General features: G+C 35.3%; 1 protein-coding gene across 5 annotated transcripts in view; it reads left to right on the top strand.

The window, feature by feature from the left end:
- The window catches only part of MICU3 (mitochondrial calcium uptake family member 3), a 104,567-nt gene that overhangs the window by 26,488 nt on the left and 52,054 nt on the right, over window positions 1-26,025 (top strand). For all 5 annotated transcript variants that reach the window (XR_007191676.2, XM_044387550.3, XM_057303385.1 and 2 more), the window contains exons 2-3: window positions 18,619-18,772; window positions 25,987-26,018. Coding sequence is in view for 4 of the 5 variants with exons in the window: in XM_044387550.3 (XP_044243485.2) it covers window positions 18,619-18,772; window positions 25,987-26,018 (186 nt within the window). In the remaining variant the exon portion in view is untranslated. The remainder of the gene's footprint in view (window positions 1-18,618; window positions 18,773-25,986; window positions 26,019-26,025) is intronic.

Genomic DNA, 26,025 nt, shown 5'->3' with positions numbered 1-26,025 from the left:
GTGGAGTGGTAGAGGGGAGCACCTCCGGAAGTAAAGGAAATGAGAGACAGGAAATTAATGCTAGAGACAAAAGCGGGGGGCAAGGGAAGAGTAGCTAAATGGAGAAGTGGGACAGGAAGCCTTCTAAGACTGAAGGAATGCCAACATGTGTATGCCGAAGGGAAGTATTCAGAAGAGGGAAAAATAGGGAGATAGGCAGGGCAAGGGAGGTATTGCTGGAGCAAAGGCTTTGAATAGGTAAGAGGAGATGAGAGATACACACTAAACCACTATGCATACTGCCTTCTTAGATTAACTCTTACTCACATCATCCTCCTTTCAATATTGAGGTGATATTTGTGAAAGTACTTTGTAAACTTACAACGTAAGCTACTATAACAATACAAATGGAGACTTTAGAGTAAGTGGTCAGTTACATTTTTTTTTTTAATTTTACAACTTTTTTTTTTTTTCCTATTTGATCTCAGCCAGGGAAATACTATTGGCGGGTCTTCAGACTGTGTGTATTTCTATATGGACACGTTTACCTAGCATCAAAACATTTCACCTAGAGTACTTGGGATTTTCCCACACTGAAATTTGATATTTAACCTTTCAACCACCCAACAGGCAAAGAAAATGTTACCGCTTTTATCTTCTTAGAAGCTTGTAAATGAGCCTGAAGCCATTTGAGAAAGCCAATTGTAATACTTCCGTGAACATCTTTTTAGCTGGAATAAAAATAGATGTGAATAGAATGTCATAAGATTCTTATCCAAATAATATAACTAAAAATCTAAATCTAAAAGATTTTTGCTCTTTGGTGTTTTATAAAAATGTTAGCCCTGTTGCCAATATCAGGTAAGACATAATAACAAATGCTCAGCTTCCTACATGAAATCGAATAAATGCTCATTCTTTATTTTTAAAAATTAGTATTGGTTTGATTTAATATCAAACAATTTTTAAAGAAAGTAATAAGGATGAGTAATCAAAATAATGTTGGCTAATACAAATGGTTTTTATTTTTCCTTCTTCCATTTTTCATTCTCATGGCTCTGTTTCTCACCTGCTAAAAGGTAATACATTATACAGTGTTTAGATAATTGATATAATTGTTTCAAGTTACCTCTTTAGGGTATTATCAGCTTGTAGGCATCAGTTTCTCTAATTGTCAAGTAGTGAATCCTTTATCTGGCATTTAATCTTGCCTCCCTGGGAAAATCAGACCTTACCACAGAGTAAATTTTCGAATTGCTGACCTGATGTAACATGAGACTGTGCCTTGGCAGTGAACCTTTGCTTTCTGTTATTCATAGGAAGGATAATGATGTACTGTGTTGCCTGAAGGCCCTTGTTTCACTACCTTAAGAAGTAACATCTAAGTTCTAGTTGCAAAGGTCTGAGTTTGGAAATTCCAAAGAAGATAATTGCACTGACACAATATTTTTATTTCTTTTGGAAAGATGAGATAATTAAAAAATGTAGATTTTATTATTTCTCCCACTTCTTAAACCGTTCATCTTGCTCATGTTAGCATGACTTAGAGGTTCTACAAAGTTACCTGAGAATGATCATTACTTATTTTTATTAAAACATTTTGTATTTTGTTTTACAGCTGTGTTTGAAATTTTTATTTCCATGTAAACTCTCCATTTTTATAAATAGGAAAACTGAGATTAAAATGTAGCTCACAATTTTTCAGTAAAACAGAAAAGATAGAGCTTTCTAGAGCTAGAAGGAAAATTCCCCTAAACATTTTTAGTAAACTTGAAAAGAATGTTAAGCGATTCCCATAAAATAATTTCCTAGGAGGTATAAAATGTAATTTCCGAGAAGGAATAAAGTGAAAAGGCAAACTTAAATTCTCTTTTACCTTTAGATTTCTGTGATTTCATTTTTCTGCTGTGTGGCCTTGCACTTAAATATAAGATAATTTATGTGCCAACTCTGAGATCCGTGCTTGGGTAGTTTTCATTAGCAGTTGTGGAAGATCTTTTTGAAATGAAAAATTCCATTTCCTTCACAAAATATGCCACATCTAAAAGTTTTGCAGTGATGCCTTCCCTTAAACTTAAATGTCTGTATTCTCCTAATCTGTGAAAAATAACACTATAAAAATTTTAACATATCTATTTAGAATAGGCCCATATGAAGCTAAGAAACCATAATTATATTATATTTAATAGTTAATATTTGTCAGTCACACATGCTATGGTTTCATTATTTTGAAGTTTGATGATACTTTCTTTTCAAAGTGAATTTTACTATATTAAAGAAAGAAATGAAGCTGTTAGAATTTGAAAATAAAACTTAAGTTTATATATATGAATTTTCAGTTTATTTTTCTCTGTTACTTGGATTTTAGATTTAGAGTTTTTAGGGCTTTTTAAAAATATTTTGAGTATAACAATCTGTCATCAAATTTAGTTTGAGAATAACTCAGTTTTAAAATTGTAGAGCAAAAATTTGAAGACCATTATATTTTTTCCTACAGACGGTTCAATTCAGATTTTGTAAATTAAGCCGTAGGACGGTAATTACTGTTTAGCCTCCCATAGCTAATGTGGATAGGGCTGTGGAGGTGGAACACAAAACATCTGTTTACACTAGACATCTCTCAATATTTAAGGATGGAGGACCAGACCCAGTGTTTTCATTCTTTTTTTTTTTTTTTTAATGATTTTTTATTATATTATGTTAGTCACCATACAGTACATCCCCGGTTTCCGATGTAAGGCTCGATGATTCATTAGTTGTGTATAACACCCAGTGCACCATGCAATACGTGCCCTCCTTACTACCCATCACCGGTCTATCCCATTCCCCCACCCCCCTCCCCTCTGAGGTCCTCAGTTTGTTTCTCATAGTCCATAGTCTCTCATGTTTCATTCCCCCTTCTGATTACCCCCCCCCTTTCTTTATCCCTTTCTTCCCCTACCGATCATCCTAGTTCTTATGTTCCATAGATGAGAGAAATCATATGATAGTTGTCTTTCTCTGCTTGACTTATTTCACTTAGCATTATCTCCTCCAGTGCCGTCCATGTTGTAGCAAATGTTGAGAACTCGTTCTTTCTGATAGCTGAGTAATATTCCATTGTATATATGGACCACAACTTCTTAATCCAGTCATCTGTTGCAGGGCATCTCGGCTCCTTCCACGATTTAGCTATTGTGGACATTGCTGCTATGAACATTGGGGTGCATATGGCCCTTCTCTTCGCTACGTCTGTATCTTTGGGGTAAACACCCAGTAGTGCAATGGCTGGATCATAGGGTAGCTCAATTTTTAACTTTTTAAGGGACCTCCACACTGTTTTCCAGAGTGGCTGTACCAACTTGCATTCCCACCAACAATGTAGGAGGGATCCCCTTTCTCCACATCCTCTCCAACAATTGTTGTCTCTTGCCTTGTCTATTTTTGCCATTCTACTGGCGTAAGGTGGTATCTCAGTGTGGTTTTGATTTGAATTTCCTTGATGGCTAATGATTTTGAACATTTTTTCATGTGTCTGTTAGCCATTTGTATGTCTTCATTGGAAAAGTGTCTGTTCATATCTTCTGCCCATTTTTTGATTTGTTTATTTGTTTCTCGTGTATTGAGTTTGAGAAGTTCTTTGTAGATCTTGGATACCAGTCCTTTATCTGTAGTGTCATTTGCAAATGTCTTCTCCCATTCCGTGGGCTGCCTCTTAGTTTTTCTGACTGTTTCCTTGGCTGTGCAGAAACTTTTAATCTTGATGAAGTCCCATAAATTCATTTTATCTTTTGTTTCTCTTGCCTTTGGGGATGTGTCATGAAAAAGGTCGCTTTGGCCGATGTCGTATAGGTTGCTGCCTATGTTCTCCTCTAGAATTTTGATGGATTCCTGTCTCACATCGAGGTCTTTCATCCATTTGGAGTTTATTTTTGTGTATGGTGTGAGAGAGTGGTCAAGTTTCATTCTCTTGCATGTAGCTGTCCAATTTTCCCAGCACCATTTATTGAAGAGACTGTCTTTTTCCCACCGGATGTTTTTTCCTGCTTTATCAAATATTAGTTGCCCAAAGAGCTGAGGGTCCATTTCTGGGCTCTCTATTCTGTTCCACTGGTCTATGTGTCTGTTTTTGTGCCAGTACCATGCTGTCTTTGTGATCACAGCTTTGTAGTACAGCTCGAAATCCGGCATTGTGATGCCCCCAGCTTTGTTTTTCCTTTTCAACAGTTCCTTGGAGATTCGGGGCCTTTTCTGGTTCCATACAAATTTAAGGACTATTTGTTCCAGTTCTTTGAAAAATGTCCTCGGTATTTTGATCGGGATAGCATTGAAAGTGTAGATTGCTCTGGGTAGCATGGACATTTTAACTACGTTAATTCTTCCGATCCATGAGCATGGAATATCTTTCCATCTTTTTATGCCTTCCTCAATGTCTTTCAAGAGTGATTTATAGTTTCTAGAATATAAGTCCTTTACGTCTCTGGTTAAGTTAATTCCAAGGTAACGTATGGTTTTTGGTGCTATCGTAAATGGGATGGATTCCCTAATTTCTCTTTCTTCGGTCTCGTTATTCGTGTATAGAAATGCAACTGATTTCTGAGCATTGATTTTGTATCCCGCCACGTTACTGAATTGCTCTATAACTTCTAATAGTTTGGGAGTGGCTTCTTTTGGGTTTTCCATATAGAGTATCATGTCATCTGCAAAGAGAGACATTTTGACTTCTTCTTTGCCGATTTGAATACCTTTGATCCCTTTTTGTCGCCTGATTGCTGTTGCAAGGACTTCTAGTACTATGTTGAATAATAGTGGCGAGAGTGGGCATCCTTGTCGAGTTCCTGATCTTAAGGGAAAGGCTTCCAGCTTTTCCCCATTGAGAATAATATTTGCAGTAGGCTTTTCATAGATGGCTTTTATGAGATTGAGAAATGTACCCTCTATTCCTACACTCTGAAGGGTTTTAATCAGGAAAGGATGCTGTATTTTGTCAAATGCTTTTTCGGCATCGATTGAGAGGATCATATGGTTCCTGAGTCTTTTCTTGTTGATATGATGTATCACGCTGATTGATTTGCGAATATTGAACCACGCTTGCATCCCAGGTATGAATCCCACTTGATCGTGGTGGATAATCCTTTTAATGTACTGTTGGATTCTATTAGCAAGTATCTTGTTGAGGATTTTGGCATCCATATTCATTAGGGAGATCGGTCTGTAATTCTCCTTTTTGAGGGGGTCTTTGCCTGGTTTGGGGATCAAGGTAATATTGGCCTCATAGAATGAGTTTGGTTTCCTTCTGTTTCTATTTTTTGAAATAGCTTTAGGAGAATAGGTATTATTTCTTCTTTGAATGTTTGGTAGAATTCCCCAGGAAAACCGTCCGGGCCTGGAGTTTTGCTATTTGGAAGGTTGTTTATCACTGACTCAATTTCTTCATAATTAATTGGCCTGTTTAAGAAATCAATTTCTTCCGGTTTCAATCTTGGTAGTTTATAGGTTTCTAGGAAGGATTCCATCTCTTCCAGATTGCTTAGTTTATTGGCATATAGCTGTTGATAAAAATTTCTAATAATCCTTCCAATTTCAATGGTGTTCGTCGTGACCTCTCCTTTTTCATTCATAATTTTAATAATCTGGGTCCTTTCTCTTTTCTTTTGGATAAGTGTTGCCAGTGGTCTGTCAATTTTATTGATTCTCTCAAAGAACCAGCTTCTAGTCCTGTTGATCTGCTCTACTGTACTTCTGGTTTCTGCTTGATTGATTTCAGCTCTAATTTTGGTCAACTGCTTCCTCGTGCGTGGATTAGGCCTGTCCCTCTGTTGCTGTTCCAGCTTCTTGAGGTGAGAATATAAAAACTGCATTTTAGATTTTTCTATTCTTTTGAGTGAGGCTTGGATGGCTATGTATTTCCCCCTTAGGACTGCCTTTGCAGTATCCCATAGGTTTTGGACTGTTGTATTTTCATTCTCATTGGTCTCCATAAATTGTTTAATTTGATTTTTGATTTCCTGGTTTATTGAGTCATTCCTGAGCAGGATGGTTCTTAGTCTCCAAGTGTTTGAGTTTCTTCCAAATTTTTCCTTGTGGTTGAGTTCCAATTTCAGAGCGTTGTGGTCTGAGAATATGCAGGGGATAATTTCAATCTTTTGGTATCGGTTGAGACCTGTTTTGTGTCCTAGAACATGCAGACCCAGTGTTTTCTTAATCTCACTGCAGTGTTTTGTGAAAAGGTCAGAGATACAGAAGCATTTTGCTAAATTTGGAAAAACAGAGCTAGGGAGAATGCAAATGCAAACGTTAAACTTCAAGTCAATAGTGGCTGTGTCTAAGACTTTCAGAGAGATACAGAATGCAGAAGATAAAATACGTGGAACTCTCAACCTGGGTGAATCATAGCAGTTTAGTATTTCCTGAAAAATTGATGAAAGTGATTTGGAAGTGTTAGCTCCTGTGAGGCTTCCAATCCTACAGATGTGGTTTGTTTTGGAAGTGAATTTCTCCAAGTCTTTGTTAAACTTACATAAAATTCTAATATTTTTCTCCCTCGTCCTTTATATTCCATGGGTCATTGATACCCAAAGTTGGTACGACAGACTGCAAACTGTTGACCTATTCTCTTCTCTTCCCCCTAATACTTAGGTTTGTAGATGCCTAGTTTTTCATTTTCCATCATCCCTTGCATTTAAGTGTGGCCATGTGACTAAGTTCTCTTCAACTGAATGTGAGCAGAAGTGATTTATACCACTTCTAGGCCTGGCCAATAAAAGCTTATCACATGAACTTCTTGCTTGCTGCCTCCCCCACCTGAATTGATAATGGCATCACCCTGAGTTGCTGAAGCAGAAGTTCCCTGATCCCACTCTGCAACCCTAGTCCCAGAATGTCCTCTCTGGGCTCTTATAAGAGAGAAATGAACACCCTTCTGTTGTGTTTGAGCCATTATATTTGAGGAATTTAGCCTATACTGTCTAATACAATAAAGAGTAATTGTTGAAGGCTTTGATCACTGAGAAGGGATAAAATAATTATTTTTTGATGAAGGTAAATTAATTTCATCAGATGGATTGGTCTCCTATATTCTTCTGGTATGAAAGTTCACCTAACTGCAGACCTGTAGCTTCAGCCTGACCATAGGCACTAAGACAAAGGAGCTTAATGGCTAATTGGCCACTTTTGACATTATTAATGGAAGTGATCTCTGTGATTTAGTCCTAGTCTTATGGATTCCTATCTTATACCCCAGTGGCCTTATGCCAGTTTTCCAGGGATTAAATTTCTTCTTTCTGAATCCAGGTTCTCTTTGGGAAGAGATGAATAGACCATAAGATAAATAATAATTTATTAATAATAATAATAATAAGAAGAAGAGGTAAATAATTTTTACTGTCTTTTTTTAAATTAACATATAATGTATTATTTGTTTCAGGGGTACAGGTGTGTGATTCATCAGTCTTACACAACACACAGCGGTCACCACAACACATACCCTCCGCTTTGAATAATGGTCTTAAGCCAATTTGCCTGCTGCTTGAACCACTGTGTATCACCTGTATTCCTGGCCGATATCACAGTCTGGGTCTTATACTTGGTTCAGGATTGTGCCAAATAAATCATATGCTCTATTTCCCCTACTTTTTCTGTTCTGGCTTCTCTTCCCTCTACTGCTGTACCCTCCTGCAATCCTTCATGTAGGAAAAAGGGTAATCTACCAAATTTGAGCATCCTCCAAATCATATTTGTATTTGTCTTTTTCTCCAACAATAAAGTACTTCTTTGTTATAACTACCACTATTCATTCAAATTTGAAAAGCTATATTCTTCTCTGTCTGGCCTTCCCTAATTCATATACTGATAAAATTCTCACTAAATGTACTGTTCATTTGTTCTTATTCCTTTCAAAAAATTTGTGAATTTCATTAATCCTTTTTGAAGCAATATATTATAGAAGCAAAAATTATTCTTTATTGTAGAAGAGAATTGGTACTATATAACTGAAAGAAGCTAAGTGAGGTAATATGTAGCTAGTAACATTGTAATTATAATTGACCCTTGAAGAATGAAGAAGTTGGGGACATCACCACCCCTCCAGTTGAAAACCCCTAATAACTTTTGACTCGTCCAAAAACTACCAATAGCCTACTGTTAATTGGAAGGCCTTACTAGTAACGTAAGTAGTGCATTAACGCATACATATTTTGTATGTTATATGTATTCTGTGTTCTTGCAAAAAGTAAGCTAGAGAAAAGAAAACGTTAAGAATATCATAAGAGAATGTACATTTACAGAACTGTACTTATTAAACTGTACATTTACAGGACTGTATTTATTGAAAAAAATTATGTAAGTGGGCATGTGCAGTAAAAACCTGTGCTGTTCAAGGGTCAGTTGTACTTTAAAATTTGAAGTACATAGAACCCTTTTAAAATCTAACTATGAAAAAAATCTACATATGTAGTTTTTATATATTGCAATCACTTGGGAGGGGTGAGAATTGAGTGCTCCACATTTTAAATCTTAAGCAACAAATTAACTTTTGCCTGCATCCCAACTTAAGAAGAGATTCATTTAAGCAGAATTTTTACTGTATTAAACTAATAAAATGAAAAATAAATCTCATATGCCTTCTTATTGCAATAGCTAAACTTAAGCATTTACCAATATTAGTTTGTTTGTTTGTTTTTAAACATTATTTATTTATTTGACAGAGAGAGAGAACACAAGCAGAAGGAGCGGGAGAGGGAGAAGCAGGCTCCCCGCCAGGGAGCCCGACATGGGGCTCGATCCTAGGACCCTGGGATCATGACCTGAGCCGAAGGCAGATGCTTAACCAACTGAGCCACCCAGGCATCCCCCCCAACATTAGTTTTAAAGATGTGTTTGAACAACTTTTAAAAAAGATACCCACAAATTACGCCATGTCTTTCTCACTAAAACTTTAGATTACCTTTTATTATCTCACTCTAAATTCCTAGTTTGGAATCAGAAGCTTCTCTTTTGTTTGTCTTTGTCTACCACCTGACCCAGACTCAGTATCCCTTTGGTTCTTTATTACCCCGTTGCCAGTTTTGTTTTCATCCACAAGCATTTGTTTATTCACACAATAATCATTTACCAAGCCTCTTAGATGTGCCAGGCATTACGTTCATCACTGGTGAAGTTCTTGTAAACATAATGACTACTACTCCTCTCAAGGAATTCCTGGTTAAATGGCAGAGACAGATATGTAAACAGATAACTGCAACCCAATATGAATGGGCGAAAGAAGTACAAGTGACATATCAGGGATGTATAAAGAAAATAACTAGGATTTATTTAAAGTACAATGTTGACTCCCGGGGAACTCTCAATACTCTCGCTGTTGTCAAAGTTTCAGATACATTATTACAAGGATGTGATTAATCAGGATTGATTTGGAGCAGTATCTTATACAATAAGAGGGCATGGCTCTAGAAGCTTTCTGGCAGGTCTCCTTTCTGAGAGTCTGAGTGGAAGAATCACAGAGACTATTTGCTATGGAGCAGAGATTCATCTTCTTGGAAATAGCTGCAAAAGTTTCTCACTTCCAGAGAAATGAAAAGCTGAATTGATCTAAAATATTACTGGTGGTGACCATAGCTCAGAGACCACTATAGTTCCCAGAGCTCATCTCAGGCACAGAGTGAAATTAGACTCATTCTTGTTTCTACCAACAGGTTAGGACTAGATGTTGGTTAGTATTAGCTTAGTTGGTTTCTTGAGGTACTAGCAATAGACAACCATTGAATATGTTGATAATTAGCAGATCTCTATAGCAGACACTCTAAAATAAAGCATGGAGGAGACCTGATAAATAGCAGCGTAACACCTAGCACTGGGATGAGTGGATAAGCAAGCACTGTAATCCCAGGGGAACTACTGAAGGATTTAAGCAAAGGCCTCAGGCACAGGTTGGCAGGTAGGAACATAAGTACTGAGACTGGGAAATAAGGGATCGGTTCTGATAATAGGAAGCAAATCAGAAGCTCAGTTCTTGGTTCCAGAGCAGGACAGACACCAGCACCGAAATCTCTGGCCTGAAAGTCTTTGATTACTTCCAGAATGGGACAGGATTGGTTTCAGAGACTGAAGTGAAACAAATACCGCAATAATGCTTAAGGATCTTCAACGGATGCTTGTAGGAAGAGGAAGTCAAGGACGTTATTTCAGTATCAGAGTCCTCACAGTGAAGACTGGTTCTTCTAAATATCAGGGAAAACAGGAATTCAGGGTACAAATATTAATTATAATTAATCTCTAAGAAATTTTAATTAGAGCAAATTTTTTAAAACCAATAATTAATAAGCTATACTTCGTGGCTTGGTGTGCTCCTTCTTGCCTAACAAAAATTATGTTTCAGACTCCCTGCATTTAAGAGCTTCTTCAGTGGGGCCTGCTGATAATAACAATAACAAATAACTTTCAAAGGCAGGGGTACAGGCAGAGAAAAGATTTCACCTTACCATGAGCCATTTAAAAGAAGCATCTCCAGAAAAGATGGAACGTGGAAACTTTGTGTTGTGTCTACTTTGGAGAAATTCTTTCTTAGAAGCCTAACCAGTCTTCAGCTCCGTCCATGCATCTAGTGCCCACCAGCTAAGTTCTTCAAGAGGCTATGTCTCTGTAGCCACTATAAGAAAACTTGAGGGTTTTCTCTTTAATATTCCTGAACAATTTAAAAGCTGTCATTTCCTCAGCTTCCTAAATAGGTGTTTTTTAGTTTGACAGTCAGCCTATGGAAATTAAGAATTTTTCTTAAATGACCATGACTTATATTAACTTCTGTCAGTATTTTCCTGTGGTTGACAAATGGTCTAGTTATATTGTATTGCCACTTTTGAAAGGCTTATTTTTTAAGTACATAATATTGGATTGATAATGGAGATTTTCATTTTAATAATTAATGTTTTAACAACAAAATATATATAATTCTGTTTTTTTTGCTTTTGAGTTAGTTTTTCCATTCACCTTAGGTGTACTGTACTTATTGATGAGTTTTTCTATATTGGGAATTTGTGATGCAAAATGTATTATTTAATGAAACAGTACATATTAATGAAAAATGTTTAGGTTAATTTTAAACTTTAGACATTAACTTTAGAAAGATATATTGGATTTCGGTAAGCAAAAAAGGTATTAAATTAGATCAGCCAGTGAATACTGGTATACTTCACCTGTTCCTTGTAATATAAGGATTATACCCATAGGTTCACACTAGTGTGCTACAGGGAAATGGCTGTATTTGTTTTTTAAAAATGCTCTGAACATTAACATGATACAAGATCATTGTCATTTGCAAGCAAGCAAGACTGCCAAGAGGATTAGTAAACTGGTTTAAATATCATTTTTCACCTTTATTTATTGGTTCTTGTTTTTGATTGCTCATAATAGTGATGTTAGAACTTCAGAAGGTTTAGATTTTTTAAACTTTGGGAAGTTCAAAGCAAAGCTGAATCCTTTAAAGGCCTGAGAGTTCCTTCTAATATTTTGGGAATCTACTAGTCTGAAGCTGTCCCTTTCCTCAGGGATTCTAGTGGAGCAAGTCAGGTATCCTTAGCTGAACTTCATGGACCACTGCTCCTTATTAGCCTCCTAAACACTGTAAAGTTTAATGTGGTTAGAACTGTACCACAGTAAACAAACAAACAAACAACCTGAATTCTTCATCTGTGCTCTTAGATCTTTCATTAAGAAAATAGTCTGTTTTGGGAAGCCTGGGTGGCTTAGTTGGTTACACATTTGCTTTGAACTCAGGTCACAATCCCAGGTTCCTGGGATCAAGCCCCACCTCAGGCTCCCTGTTCAGCATGGAGTCTGCTTCTCCCTCTCCCTCTGCCCCTTCCCCACTCATTCTCTCTCTCTCTCTCCCTCTCTCTTTCTCTCTAATAAATAAATAAAATCTTAAAAAAAAAAAGAAAATAGTCTGTTTTCCACAGAGAAAGAAATATATGGACAATTGGAAGGTTTGAGAGTGACTGGGCATATATAGGTAGAACATGAGCAAACCAAGCTTACTCATATGTGTCTCTAAAAACAGCTTTAGATAAAGTAAGTAATCTTCCAATTGATTATTTTATAATTAGTTCATTTGTATATAGTAGACACACACCAAGTATTTGTTGGACGAGTGAATGAATTTATATTAGCTCATTAGTTGATTATAAATATTCATCTTGGAAACTAAAAGTTGTTAAAAGATAATATAAATCATTGAGTTTTGTCCAATACCTTTTGAGTTTTTGTTTGAGGATTTCTATTTATGCTTGTACTTGCCCAACACATCTTAAATTTTTGTTTGGGGACTCATATTTATGCTTATATTTTGGTAAATTTTTGTTTGGGGACTCATATTTATGCTTATATTTTGGTAAAAAAAGGTAAAGAAACAAGAGGACCAGATGATCTCTAAGGTCTCTGAAGACCAGTCTAACTCTAAACACATTTATTTCCAGTGAACAAAGGAAAACAGTACCCATTCCTGATTTAAGGTAGAAGATAATGATTAAACCAACAGCAGACATTGCATTTAATGGCAATTCATTAGAAGCATTCTCGTCAAAACATGGAACAAGATAATTATGCTTACTATTACTGATAACTGTTCAACATCATATTTAGAGATGTAGACCTCTCATAATTAAGGCAATGAAAATGAAGTATAAATATTAAACAGGAAAAGCTACAACTGTCATTTATTATGAAAGAATGTATGATTAGTTACTTAGAAAATCAAAGGAAAAAAGTTATTAAAATGAATGAAGGAATTTAAAAAGGTAATTGGGTACAAATATACCAAAATCATTAGCATTCCCATTCATCAGAAATAACCAGTTGAAAATGTAACAGGAATAAAAAGTTCCATTCACAATTCACAATTACACAGAAACTATAAAATGTACCAAAAATCTACCAAAAATACTTAAAACTTACATGAAGAAAACTGCAAAACTTTACTGAAAGACATAGTTGAAGACCTCAATAAATAGATGTCCATGTTCCCAGATGGGAAAAATCAAGTCTCCTAAATTACACCAAAATTGAATGTCATCCCCAACAAAATGCTAGTAGGATTATTTAAATAGAATTTGACACATTGATTTCAAAGTTCACTTAGAGGAAAAACTTGAATATCAATCACTATGAATATTTTTAAAAGATTGATAATAAGATGAAATCTTGCTTTACCGAATACCAAAACATAACCACAAGCTATAGTAATTAAAACAGTATGGCATCTGAGTAGGAAGAGACAAATGAGTCAGTGGAAGAGAATAGAGAATATAAAGCCAACCAAAGTATTGATTTCCTGTTCTGCTCTTCATCTTATCCCAGTCTCCAGCCCAGATGAACCCATTCCTCCCAGCTGATGATAGCTAGACTGTTTTAGGATTGGGCTAGTATACTGGATCAATATGGGAAAATTGGTTTTTACTTTTTACCAGTTTATGTTGCATTTGAGTTGTGCCAATGTATGTAATTGCACTATATGATTTATCTCACTAAATTGAGAAGAGGCAGTGAAGGAAGCAACAAGTCTGCAGTATCAGGAATCCCTTTTAAGCACCCAGACTCTGGTTATCTCTTTTATACATAAATCATATTCTTCCCTTTTAGGATATATTTTTTTTGTCTGGGGCACAAATCATTCTCAAACTCTGTCCCAATCCTTCTTTTAAGGTGTTGCTAAATAGACCTGTAAGCACCACCTAATGCCATTATCAAAAATGATGGGTAATATTGCTAAGGTAACAAGGGGTAGAATTCATTAAGTGGAGTTTTGTTGTTGTTGCTTCAAGTTTTTATTTAAATTCCAGTTAACATATAATGCAATATTAGTTTCAGGAGTAGTATTTAGTGATTCATCACTTACATATAACACCCAGTGCTCATCACAAGAGCCTTCCTTAATCCCCATCACCTGTTTAACCCATCCCCTGCCCACCTCCCCTCCAGCTTGTTCTCTATAGTTAAGAGTCTGTTTTATGATTTGCCTCTCTTTCTCCCCGCTACATTCATCTGTTTCGTTTCTTAAATTCCACATATGTATGAAATCATACGATATTTCACTCTGACTGACTTATTTTACTTAGCATAATACACTCTAATTCCATCTATGTTGTTGCAAATGGCAAGATTTCATTTCTTTTTGACGGCTGATTAATATTCCATTACACACACACACACACACACACACACACACACACATATGCACACACACCACAATTCCTTTATGCATTCATCAATCAATAGACATTTGGGCTCTTTCCATAATGTGGCTATTGTTGATAATGGTGCTATTAAGTATCGGGGTGCATGTATCCCTTTGAATCAGTGTTTTTGTATCCTTTGGGTAAATACCTGTTAGTACAATTTCTGGATCATAGGATAGTTCTATCTTTAACTTTTTGGGGAACCTCTATCCTGTTTTCCAGAGTGCCTTCACCAGTTTGCATTCCCACCGACAGTGTAAGTGGGTTCCCCTTTCTCCGCATCCTTGCCAACATTTGTTGTTTTCTGTGTTGTTAATTTCAGCCATTTGGACAGATGTGAGATGATATTGTAGTTTTGATTGGTATTTCCCTGATGATGGTGATGTTGAGCATCTTTTCATGTGTCTGCTAGCCATCTGGATGTCTTCTTTGGAAAAATGTCTATTCATGTCTTCTGCCCATTTCTTGATTGGGTTATTTGATTTTTGGGTGTTGAGTTTGATAAGTTCTTTATAGATTTTGGATACTAACCCTTTATCAGGATTAGTCATTTGCAAATCTCTTCTTCCATTCTGATGATTGCCTTTTAATTCTGTTGATTGTTTCCTTCACTGTGCAGAAGGTTTTTATTTTGATGAAGTCCCAGTAGTTCATTTTTGCTTTTGTTTCTCTTGCCTCCCAATCTAGTAAGAAGTTGCTACGGCTGATGTCAAAGAAGTTACTGCACATGTTCTCTTCTAGTATTTTGATGTTTTCCTGTCTCACACTTAAGTCTTTCATCCATTTTGAATTAATTTTTGCATATGGTGTAAGAAAGTGGTCCAGTTTCATTCTTCTGTATGTTGCTGTCTGTTTTCCCAGCACCATTTGTTAAAGAGACTGTCCTTTTCCCATTGGATGTTCTTTCCTGGTTGTCAAAGATTAGTTGATCATATAGTTATGGGTCCATTTTTGAATTTTCTATTCTGTTCCATTGATCAGTGTGTCTGTTTTTGTGCCAGTACCATACTGTCTTGATCGCTACAGCTTTGTAATATTACTTGAAATCCTGAATTGTGATGCCTCCAGCTTTACTTTTCTTTTTCAAGATTGCTTTGGCTATTCGGGGTCTTTCGTGATTCCCTGCAAATTTTAGGATTGTTCTAGCTCTGTGAAAAATGCTGATGGTATTTTGATAGGGATTGCATTAAATGTGTAGATTACTTTGGGTAGTATAGTCATTTTAACAACACTTGTTCTTCCAATTCATGAGCATGGAGTATTTTTCCTTTTCTTTGTGTCATTTTCAATTTCTGTCATACAGTGGAGTTTTAATGAAAACTTAACTCTACTTGGTCAGATTTTTTTCTGAAACTGTTACTCAGGTGGCTAAAGAATTCAAACTGTTCTATAGTTCTGCCTGTTTTCTGTCAGTATAGAATGGATTAGACACAAAAATCACAGGCCATTACTGTAAAATTTTAGGGAAGTAGTGTGTACTTACACAAAAGTGGTGGCTGTGGCGGATGTGAGAAATTAGAGGGAGAACAACAGGTTTTGTTGACTGATTGTTAGTAGAAGTTAAGGAGAAGGAAGAGTTGTCAGCATTAGCTCCTGGATCAAATTCCCAGCTGCAGTGGTCAAGCAGGTTTGGCGTGCTGGGACCAATGACAGACACTTCGGAAAGAAAGTTTCCTGAGAAAACACAGGTACATCATAAGCAGTAATGGCAGCAGCAGGTAGGGGCAGAAATCACAGATCAAGTTCATATGAGATCATAACAAATTAAGATGGTAGAGGCAAAAACTGTGGTTCAGGATATTAGACTAAGGCATAGCCTCAGATTATGGTGCAGAAACCATGAGAGCTCCACACAGAGTGGTCCTTCAGGGAATTCACTGGAAATGAGTCTTGGTTGATTTGGGCCAATTAAGGCATGGCTTCAGATTATGGTGCAGAAACCATGAGAGCTCCACACAGAGTGGTCCTTCAGGGAATTCACTGGAAATGAGTCTTGGTTGATTGGGGTCAATTAGGTCAAGGAAATGGCCTAGTAAGAATAAAACAGGAGAGTAAACTGTGGTCACAGAAAAGATTGATTTCCCTGTCCTAGGAGGAAGAAGAACCCCCCGGAATGTATATATAGAAAGTGACCTAAGATGTTAAGACTGATCCCTGAGGACTATTCAGGGAGATTATTGCCCATTATTGACATTAAGTTGCTCAGTGTCTCACTTCTCGCCCATGACAGAGCCAAAACAATTTCCCAGTACCTATGGATTACCTGAGTAATTGTTATTAACATACTGCTGAACTAGCTTGCCTCTGGTATGGAGCTGCTTTATCTTTCTAAAGCATCATTTTCTTTGTGTCATTGCTCTACGTAAGAATCCCCTAAAGCCATGTTTTCTATCAGATTAAATTCCAGTGCTTTAGTCTGGCATTCAGAAATCTTATCAGTTTACTTACCCTTTTCCATGAATGTAAATCGTCTGCTCTGGGAAGGTTATTACCATCTTTTCAAATTTGCTGTGTAAACCTAGAATGCTCATATCTTTTTCCTGACATTAAAATTCATATTTTTTTTCTGCCTGAAACCTGATTTTTTTAAAAGATTTTATTTATCTGAGAGAAAGAGAGAGAGCACAAGCAGGGGAAGCAGCAGAGGGAGAGGAGAAGTAGACTTTTCCCTGAGCAGGAAGCCTGATGCAGGGTCCCAGTCTCAGTTTTTATTTGATTGCTTCTGTAATGTTTTCAAAAGTCTTAGTCTTCAGAATAGTGGGAAAAGATTAGTCATTTGCCTAGCTGTTCATTTAATATAAAGTATAACTTAGAAATACAAAATGTAGTCTCCTTGTTGAAAGTTCTTACAGATTATTTTGATATGACTTCTTAGATATTAGCTATTTAAATAATTTTAATAGTTTGTACGTAATCTGCATTATGCCTTCATAAACATGGAAGAGACAATAAAGAGAATAAGCTTGCCATCCTAAATAATAATTTTTTCTAATATAAAATAATTTTTATGAAATGTATAAAATATAATTTTTGTATTGTTGATAATCATGTAAATTGCTATTAACTCCCAAGAGGCGGAGTGAAAATATATATGAAAAGGTTTTGTTTGACTAATCAAATCCACTCCTAGGAATTTACTTCAAGAAACTCTTTGTACATCTATGGAAATATATTCTATGCTGGCCATTTTAACATTGTTTTATAATAGTGAGATACTATGAATCACCTAAATATTCAACCGTGTGCAATTCATTAATTGTGCTATGGTACAAACATTTACTATGAAATATTATACAGTTACTAAAAAATGGTCTACTAGAGTATTTGGAGTATTTAGTGACATGAGAAAATAGCCCTGATATATTAATAAGTGAAAAATATCAGATTACTGAACAGTGTAATGTAATCCCATTTTTGCCAAAAAAGAAAAAAATATATCTATAAATTTTAAAAATTCTGTCTTCTGAATTATATACTATTCATTACTTCTGTAATAAAAAAAAAAGTCCTTCTATTAAAAAGTAAATTTGCTGTAGTTCAGAGAGAATAGAAATAACAGTGAAAAATTATCCACAAGGAAAGGTCTTGAAATTAAGGAAAACCAAAGAGACTTCCTTTCCCCCCATCATTTATACACACTCCTTCTACCATTCTGTTAATCTTAACCTTAGGTAGAATTCAGAACAACCATTGGTAGTAACTGTATTATAGTGATCTAGAGTTAGCAACTTCAGTTCTTAATCTAAGCACTGCCACTAAGTGGTTTCCTTAGTGGTAGCCCCGGATAGCATATCAGGGTTTCACTTTCTTCTTTTAGAAAATCAATAGACTAGGGGCGGCTGGGTGGCTCAGTCGGTTAAGCGTCTGCCTTCAGCCCAGGTCATGATCTCAGTGTCCTGGGATCGAGTCCCAGGTCAGGCTCCCTGCTCAGCGGGGAACCTGCTTCTCCCTCTCCAACTGCCTGCTGTTCCCCCTGTTTGTGCATGGTCTTTCTCTCTCTGTCAATTAAATAAATAAAATCTTTAAAAATGATCAATAGATTATACTGAACAGACTTCTAATTAGATCAATAAGGCTATATAGAGAGCACATAGTAGGCATTCAGCAGGAGTTAGGATTCCTTCTAAAGAAACTATTAGCTCAGAAATTTCATGTTTTCTGAAACTGAAACTTCAGAAATAATCACAGATCCTTCAAAGTGCCAGCTTAGAATTTTCAGGCCCTTAATGATATTTATTGTAGGATCTTTCAAACATTAATTCATTTTATTCATATGGCAATTTATTTATAAAGTGATTAAGTTCTCCAGAAGACAATATTTTCACACTTGGTCATTTACTCTGTTAATCCACTTTCAGCATAATGAAAAGCATTTAACTTCTAATAGAAGATGTTATTTCACACAGTCCAAATTTATTTGCTTTCTTTACTTTAGGTTGCTATCAACAGAACAGACATTGAAGACTTAGACCTCTATGCTACATCTCGGGAAAGGAGATTTCGTTTGTTTGCTTCTATAGAATGTGAAGGGCAGTTATTCATGACTCCATATGATTTTATTTTGGCTGTTACAACAGATGAGCCCAAATGTAAGTATATTTTTTAAATTATCTAATAATTTTATAAGATTTTTTTCTTATCTCTAGTTTGTAAAATTGTGGAACAGGGTAAGTTTTCAGAATAACTAACCAAGTAATGTGGCATTTCAAAAGACATTATGCTATATAATCTTACTAGACTAGTATTTCTTATAAACTCTTACTGATATCTCTTTTCACAAACTTTCATTTATTTCCTCTTTTTCAGTTCATCAAACTGAAAAACCACCTTACTCTTGATATTCTGTGTATTAGGTTCATATTTTGCCTATTCAATTCTTCTATCTAGCATGAACAGAGTAATTCAGAGGGTTGGCTTTGAAGCTAGACCTGGTCCAAGAATTCTACCTGTATCTCTTCTGTATTTGTCATGGCTCCTACAGGGCAAATTTAGACTGTTACTTATCTTTCCATATGTTAGAGCAGTGGTTCTCAAACTCTTTGCCATTATATACATTCTTGCAAATCTCTTCAATGTCTGATTAATAGAAGATAGCTGTATTCTCATGTGCTTTTTATATTCAATAGTTGCAGAGTATTGTTTTTCATGAAGTATATTAAGAAAATCTGCCTCACAGATAAAGAAGTAGGAAAAAGGAAGAGTATTTTAATAGCCCTTTCAGATTATTGCAGATATTCTTCTCTGATACTATCTCAACACTTGGCTAGTGGTAGTTTCTTAAAGTTTAGTTGCAATGCAGAATTTGTCATCTTTTGTCGTCTGTTATGTTAAAATCCATTGGGCTACACTGCACTTTGAATGGTTCTTTTACCCTTATATAATCTTGTAACATCAAATGGAAGATACTGGTTGACTCAGTTATGCAGATCTTCCAAGTGTTGACATATTTATTATGCAATATATTTTTAAAATGACATTCAGTGATATTGTCATAATATTCTCATGAAAGTTTTTACTTATTGGAAAGCTGTCAAAATCATGGTGGTGTATACATGTTTTCCCAAATTCTGATTTTTACTTGAAAGCTCAAATGTTATCACTGGCAACAAATATTTTCAGTTTTTTTCTCCAAGTGATAGCTGACTTTGTTCATTTGTAAGAAAATGCCTGCCAAATACCTAAGTCTAAATAACCATAATTTGTCTGTCATTCGTTCTTTCAAGTAAAAATCATGTTCCATGAAAAAAAGTTAAGTTCACAACTCAAAGAATCACTGTGCTTTTTCTCAAAACAGCCATAGTGCTTTGGAATGCGACAGAGTGCTTCATGCACACTTCCCATTTCATGTCACAGCATATTATGATGTACTCAAAGACACCTGTCAGATACCAGGTATTGCAGTAGGCCCTGGAGATAAAGTGGTGAGGGAAACAAACAAACAAAAGTAGATGCCCTTCATCCTCACGATGCATACAATCTGGTGGGCAAAACCAATGCTGATCAATGAAATATACAAATAAATAGCAAATTATATCTGTGCTATGAAAGAAAGATACTTGAGGCTGTGAGAGCGTATTTTTGAGAAGTAACTTAGGTAGCTCAGAGAGATCTTCCCTGGACAAATAAATATCCATGTGAATTGGGAATAAGTTAGCTAGGCTAGTAGGAAGTTGAGAATAGAGAATTTCAGCAGAAGAAACAACAGGTATTAAGGTACCATGACAAGAAGGAATGTGATACATGTGAGGAGGGGAAAAAGATCTGGGTGGCTATAGTGCAAGGAGCAAAGAAGAATATGGTAAGAAGTGAGGGTGGGTATGTGGGGCAGTGCCAAATCACTGAGTCAGTAAGCTTATATTAAACATCTTTGTTTTTATCCTAAAAAAGTAATGGAAAATCATGGCAGTAGTTTAAGCTGCAGAATAATTTGGTGTGTTAGAAAATAACTGAGTAACTTTTAAAGATCTTTTTGGCTTTATACAATGATTCATGAATCAGGCAACATCTAATTCAGCAGTTAGTGAGGAGCTCCAAGGAGTTGTACAAAATAAAAGACATACAGGCATGAGGGAACAGGAAGAAGGAAGTTATACAAGACAAAAAAAAGTGGGTTGGTTATTGTAAGATCACTTTCCTTTAGAGGACAGTAGGGGTCTCTCAGGCAGATGACTAACTAGTGCTGATTGACTGATTTAAGATTCCATTTCTGGCAGAATAGAAACTGTAATTAAGTTAAGTCTTGGCTTGGTTATGTGGGTCTTAGCACAAGGAACTCCATATTGGACCTGTTGTCTGCTTTTAACAAGTGTATACTGTTATTAGATAGTGTTTTTTTTTTTTAAAGATTTTATTTATTTATCTGACAGAGATAGAGACAGCCAGCGAGAGGGGGAACACAAGCAGGGGGAGTGGGAGAGGAAGAAGCAGGCTCATAACAGAGGAGCCTGATGTGGGGCTCGATCCCGTAACGCCAGGATCACGCCCTGAGCCGAAGGCAGCCGCTTAACCGCTGTGCCACCCAGGCGCCCCTAGATAGTGTTTTGAAAAGGTCTTTCAGGGTGGACATAGATTGGAGAGAGCCAGAGTGAGCAAAAGCAGATCAGCGAGGAGACTCTTGTCCAGGCTTGAAAAGCTTCTAATAATGATGGTAATGGTGATGATGGAGTAATGAGTACTAAAAATTTCTGGCTTGTTTACCTATATGGATGGCAGTAGGGACCAGGTTTGAAAGGAAAAATTGTAACTTCAACTTTGGACATGATGGATTTACGATGCCTTAGATGTCTAAAAGAGGAGATATGGAAGAGGCAGGTGGATCTGGCTTTCAATCATGCATTTCAATTCATTGAAAATCAATGTACTAAATAATCAGTTGTTTGATAATCTACTTGAAACTCTCAAACAAATGTCTTGAGTTATGTTAGAACAAATTATAACCATTTTTCTTCAGAGCCAGGGATATAGCAAAACTAAATCCTTAAGATCTAATATATAGCATGGTAACTGTAGTTGACAGTACCATATTGTATAATTGAAATTTGCCAAGAGAGTAGATCTTACGCATTCCTAATAGTAACCACAAAAGTAACTATGCGAGGTGAAAAAAAATGTGTAAAAGTTCAAAAAAAATTAAACCCTAAATAATTTGGCAAATTGGCTACTTTGCAAATTAGCTTTTAATCAATTAATACTTGATATTTTAGATTATTTCCATTGGAGGTGAGGGGAGAGGGCTGTGTAGAGTTCATCTGTACGTGATTGGTAATTAATGCAAAGAGTTCGGATGAGATTGCCTGGGAGGCAGTATAGTATAAGAACATAGATGACCAAGGACCAATCCTTGAGGAACTCCTAGACTTTAAATGATGAAGGTACAACAGCTTCTAAGATGAGCCTCAAAAGGAAAAATAGGAGTATCCAGAAACATGGGAAGAAAATCAGGAGAATGGAGGTATAGAAGCCAAGGAAAATGAACAGAATGGTCAAATGAGAAATCAGATGAGGACAGAAAAATGTCTACTAGATTTAGTAATTTGAAGGTTATTGATGATTTTTTTAAAGATATTTATTTATTTATTTATTTATTTATTTATTTATTTGACAGAGAGACACACAGCCAGTGAGAGAGGGAACACAAGGAAGGGGAGTGGGAGAGGAAGAAACAGGCTCCCAGCAGGGCAGGGAGCCTGATGCAGGGCTCGATCCCAGGACCCTGGGATCAGGCCCTGGGCCTAAGGCAGCCGCTTAAGGACTGAGCCACCCAGGCGCCCCTATTGATGATTTAAAAAAAATTTTTTTTTATTTTAATGTTTTTTCATTATATTATGTTAGTCACCATACAGTACATCCCTGATTTCTGATGTAAAGTTTGATGATTCATTTGTTGCGTATAACACCCAGTGCACCATGCAATACGTGCCCTCCTTGATGATTTTTAAAATGAAGTTTCAGTGTAGTGATAAGCACAAAGACCAGATTGCAAGAGCAGAAGATGAAGAAAACAGTGAGTATAAGGGACTCTTTCAAGATGTTTGGCTGTGAAGTAGAAAGGAAATGAAAGATAGTAGTTGACAGAGAGACTTTATCATTTCGGGAGACTCTGAGGCTGTCAACTGAAGGAGAGGGAACTATATGAACAAACACATGGGATCAAGAGAGTAAATGGTGTATTCAGAGTAGTCCACTTTGGGAGTATGTAGGGTAGTAGTGATAGAAAAGGCTACAAATTAAGTAGGGCTCTTTTTTGGAGGAATTTGAGGGCTATGGATTATATCTCTCTGTGCTCCTTTAACCTCCCTTTCCTCCCTCCCTTCTGGAAATATTTATTGAGTAACTTACCATGTGCAGATAACTGTATTTTGCTTTGGAATTGGTCGTTTGATACTTTTTGTCCTCTTAAAATATTTTAAGCTTCGTAAGTGTAGAGACTGTACATAGAAAAGGCCCTTATACAAGAATAGGTACATATGTGTTCCATACATTTGTTTAATTGATTTCATACAATGTGGACTTTTTATCTTTATTATTAAGTTAGCACATATTTGATAAAACTATTGATGTATTTTTTAGAATATCAAATGGTATTTTTTAGTCAAATTTCATAATTTTTGTCAAACTTGTATTTGAGAAGTCATGCATTAAATAATATTTTAGAATTTCGTGGTTTGAAAATTTTTAATTAGTTATTTTCTTGAATTTTTTCTTCATAATATACTGACTGTAAGCCTGCTGGTGGCTTTTTACTTTCTGGAAATATATTTCAAATTTGATTCTTTTCAAGGTATTATAAAACCACCACTTGCAGGAAAAAACATTCCATTATAAAAAAAATCTGCACAGGACATTTAATAACCACAAGTTAACATCAGTTAATTTCAAACTGGAACTTTTTTTTTCCTATTTTCTTTTTTTTTTTTTAATTATGTTAGTCACCAAACAGCACATTATTAGTTTTTGATGGAACTTTTAAAACATAGTTAAGAATGATCACTAAAGATCAAGATATTTGTTAAAATTTTTTTTAAAGTGTAGGGTTATAGAAATAAATATTTCCTCAGAAGAGAAAATATGTTTCATAGACTGAATATTAAATCATATATATATATCAACGTGGCATATTGAAATTAGACAGACTTGTGTTTAAATCTTAGCATTCATTTACTAGCTTTGAGAATTTTGTTAAATTATTTAATCTTTTGTCTCCTCATTTATAAAAATAAAAATAATAGCAACCTCATGAGGTTTTTGAGGATTGAGTGACATTGGTTGTGTTTAGCATAGTATCAGACACACAGTAAGCACTTAATAAATGTTGGTAGCTGTCATTGTCACCATCATCATCATCGTTTGAATTCATAATCATGATTTTTAACAAAATCTCCAATATAATTTTATGATGACATCAACAGGAAAAAATTGGTATGCTGTGTAAACATTTGCTTAGTATTGTTCAAATAAATGTTAATCGAGATACACATTTGATTGTTGATTATAGCTTTGTGTTTGAAATCTAGAAAATGTCTTATTTTACCTACCTAAATAGAACCTAAAAGGTGAGTTTCCCATCTAGAACTAAAATAAGTCATGGATTACCTTCATATAGCTTCAAGTATTACTTTAATTTTAGTTTAAAAAATGTTGTTAAAAATTTTCAGTATTAAAAATATGAACATCAACCTATAGCTGAAGAAATAAAATACATCCAATAGAATTGAAGTCCCTCTTCACCCAAGTTATATTTATATATGTAGTAAGTTCATATGAAATAAGGAATTTAGAAAATCAGAAGATCCTTTGAAGAACAATCTTAATGGCTCTTTAGTATTTATAAAAAAAAGCTAATAATACTGAACATGGTGACATATCCGGCAGAATGAATATGTCTTTTGTGAATAATTTACCCTGGAAATCTCATAAACCCTACATGTAAAACTCAAGAGTGTGTCTAACTTCCTCTTCTGATAAGTAGCTTCTGAACATTGCATAAAAGCACGTGCATATGTACTTTTGTGCCATTTGTTTTTCTTCTGTTCCTACTGCTGTATTTCAAAAGCAACAGAATAATAAATATTATTTACAGTGTTCTGTTTTTATGAAAAGCAGAATGTTTTTATGAAATAAATGTATTGGAATTAAGGCTAAATGCTGACTTCTTTATAAACCTGCAATTTTAATCACTTGATTACACATTTGTATAAACTATATTAGGTAAAGAAAGGATATTGTTACTACATAGAGAAGAAATTGATCTCCATAAAAATCAGTTTGCTGAATTTTAGAACATACTTCTATCCTTTCGATCTTAAAGTGACTTATATTGCTTACAAAAAAGAAAGTTACATGGCAAAAACCGCCTATCTTATTGTCTTGACTTCGATAATAATGTTTATAATAACTATGGTTAATTATAAAGAAATAGCCACATTGCCATGTAGAAAAATTATTGGTTGTCATTATTGTAATGTAGCTGAAATAATTAATATTTGCCAGTTCCTAATGCAGCTGTGTTATAGGACTTAATCACATACAAACCTGGAGATAATTCTTGGGCAGACATTAGATATTCAGAGTTTTCAAATCTGAGGAAAGGAAATAGCAATGTTGACAGCGCACTTATTCCAATATTATAAGATTTATAGTATTTGAGATCTTCAGGGGTGTGAAGAGGAATCAGAAAAAGAAAGTGATCTCAGGTAATTTATTCAACTATAACACTCTTTTCTAGAAATGATTCTTAAATACAGGGAAAGAATGGAAAACAGGCTGAGGGTCTCCCTATTGTATTACCTACTCTAGTCTTCATCTCTTTTTTTTCATTGCCCGCATCCTTCCCCTTCACCCTAGAGAGACCTGGCATTTGAATATAAGTAGAGAAACTAAAGTGGAGATCATAGACAGCACCTTAAAATTATAGTTTCTCTATGTTAATATTTTAATAATGTTAATGTTCTATTATGAATATTTAATAAATATCAGTATTTGTGTTTTTAAGCCCATAGGATGTTTAACATGGAGTAAGTTAACTTTATACATCCAGAAATCCCCAAAGTAAGATAATGATTATGGAAAATATGTTTCCTATTCCACTGATGTCACTTATTATAACTAGCTTATAGTACATGAAACAAATACATAACATAAATAAAACCTATACCTTAGATCCACATCTCAAAGTTAAAAAATACTTTGTCTTTTAGATATAGAAGCTTGGTGTTATGAGTTAGGGTTGTAAATGGTTACTGAATTCAGATGTACATTACATGAAGTATTTATTGTCTAATTCTTTTATATTTGTTTATTACAGTTGTTAAAACATGGAAGTCACTTACCAAACAGGTAGGTT

The sequence above is a fragment of the Ursus arctos genome, unplaced genomic scaffold (assembly GCF_023065955.2).
Source record: "Ursus arctos isolate Adak ecotype North America unplaced genomic scaffold, UrsArc2.0 scaffold_27, whole genome shotgun sequence".
Lineage (NCBI taxonomy): Eukaryota > Metazoa > Chordata > Mammalia > Carnivora > Ursidae > Ursus > Ursus arctos.
The sequence above is the reverse complement of the archived record's forward strand: the minus strand, read 5'-3'. Positions and strand labels throughout refer to the sequence as shown.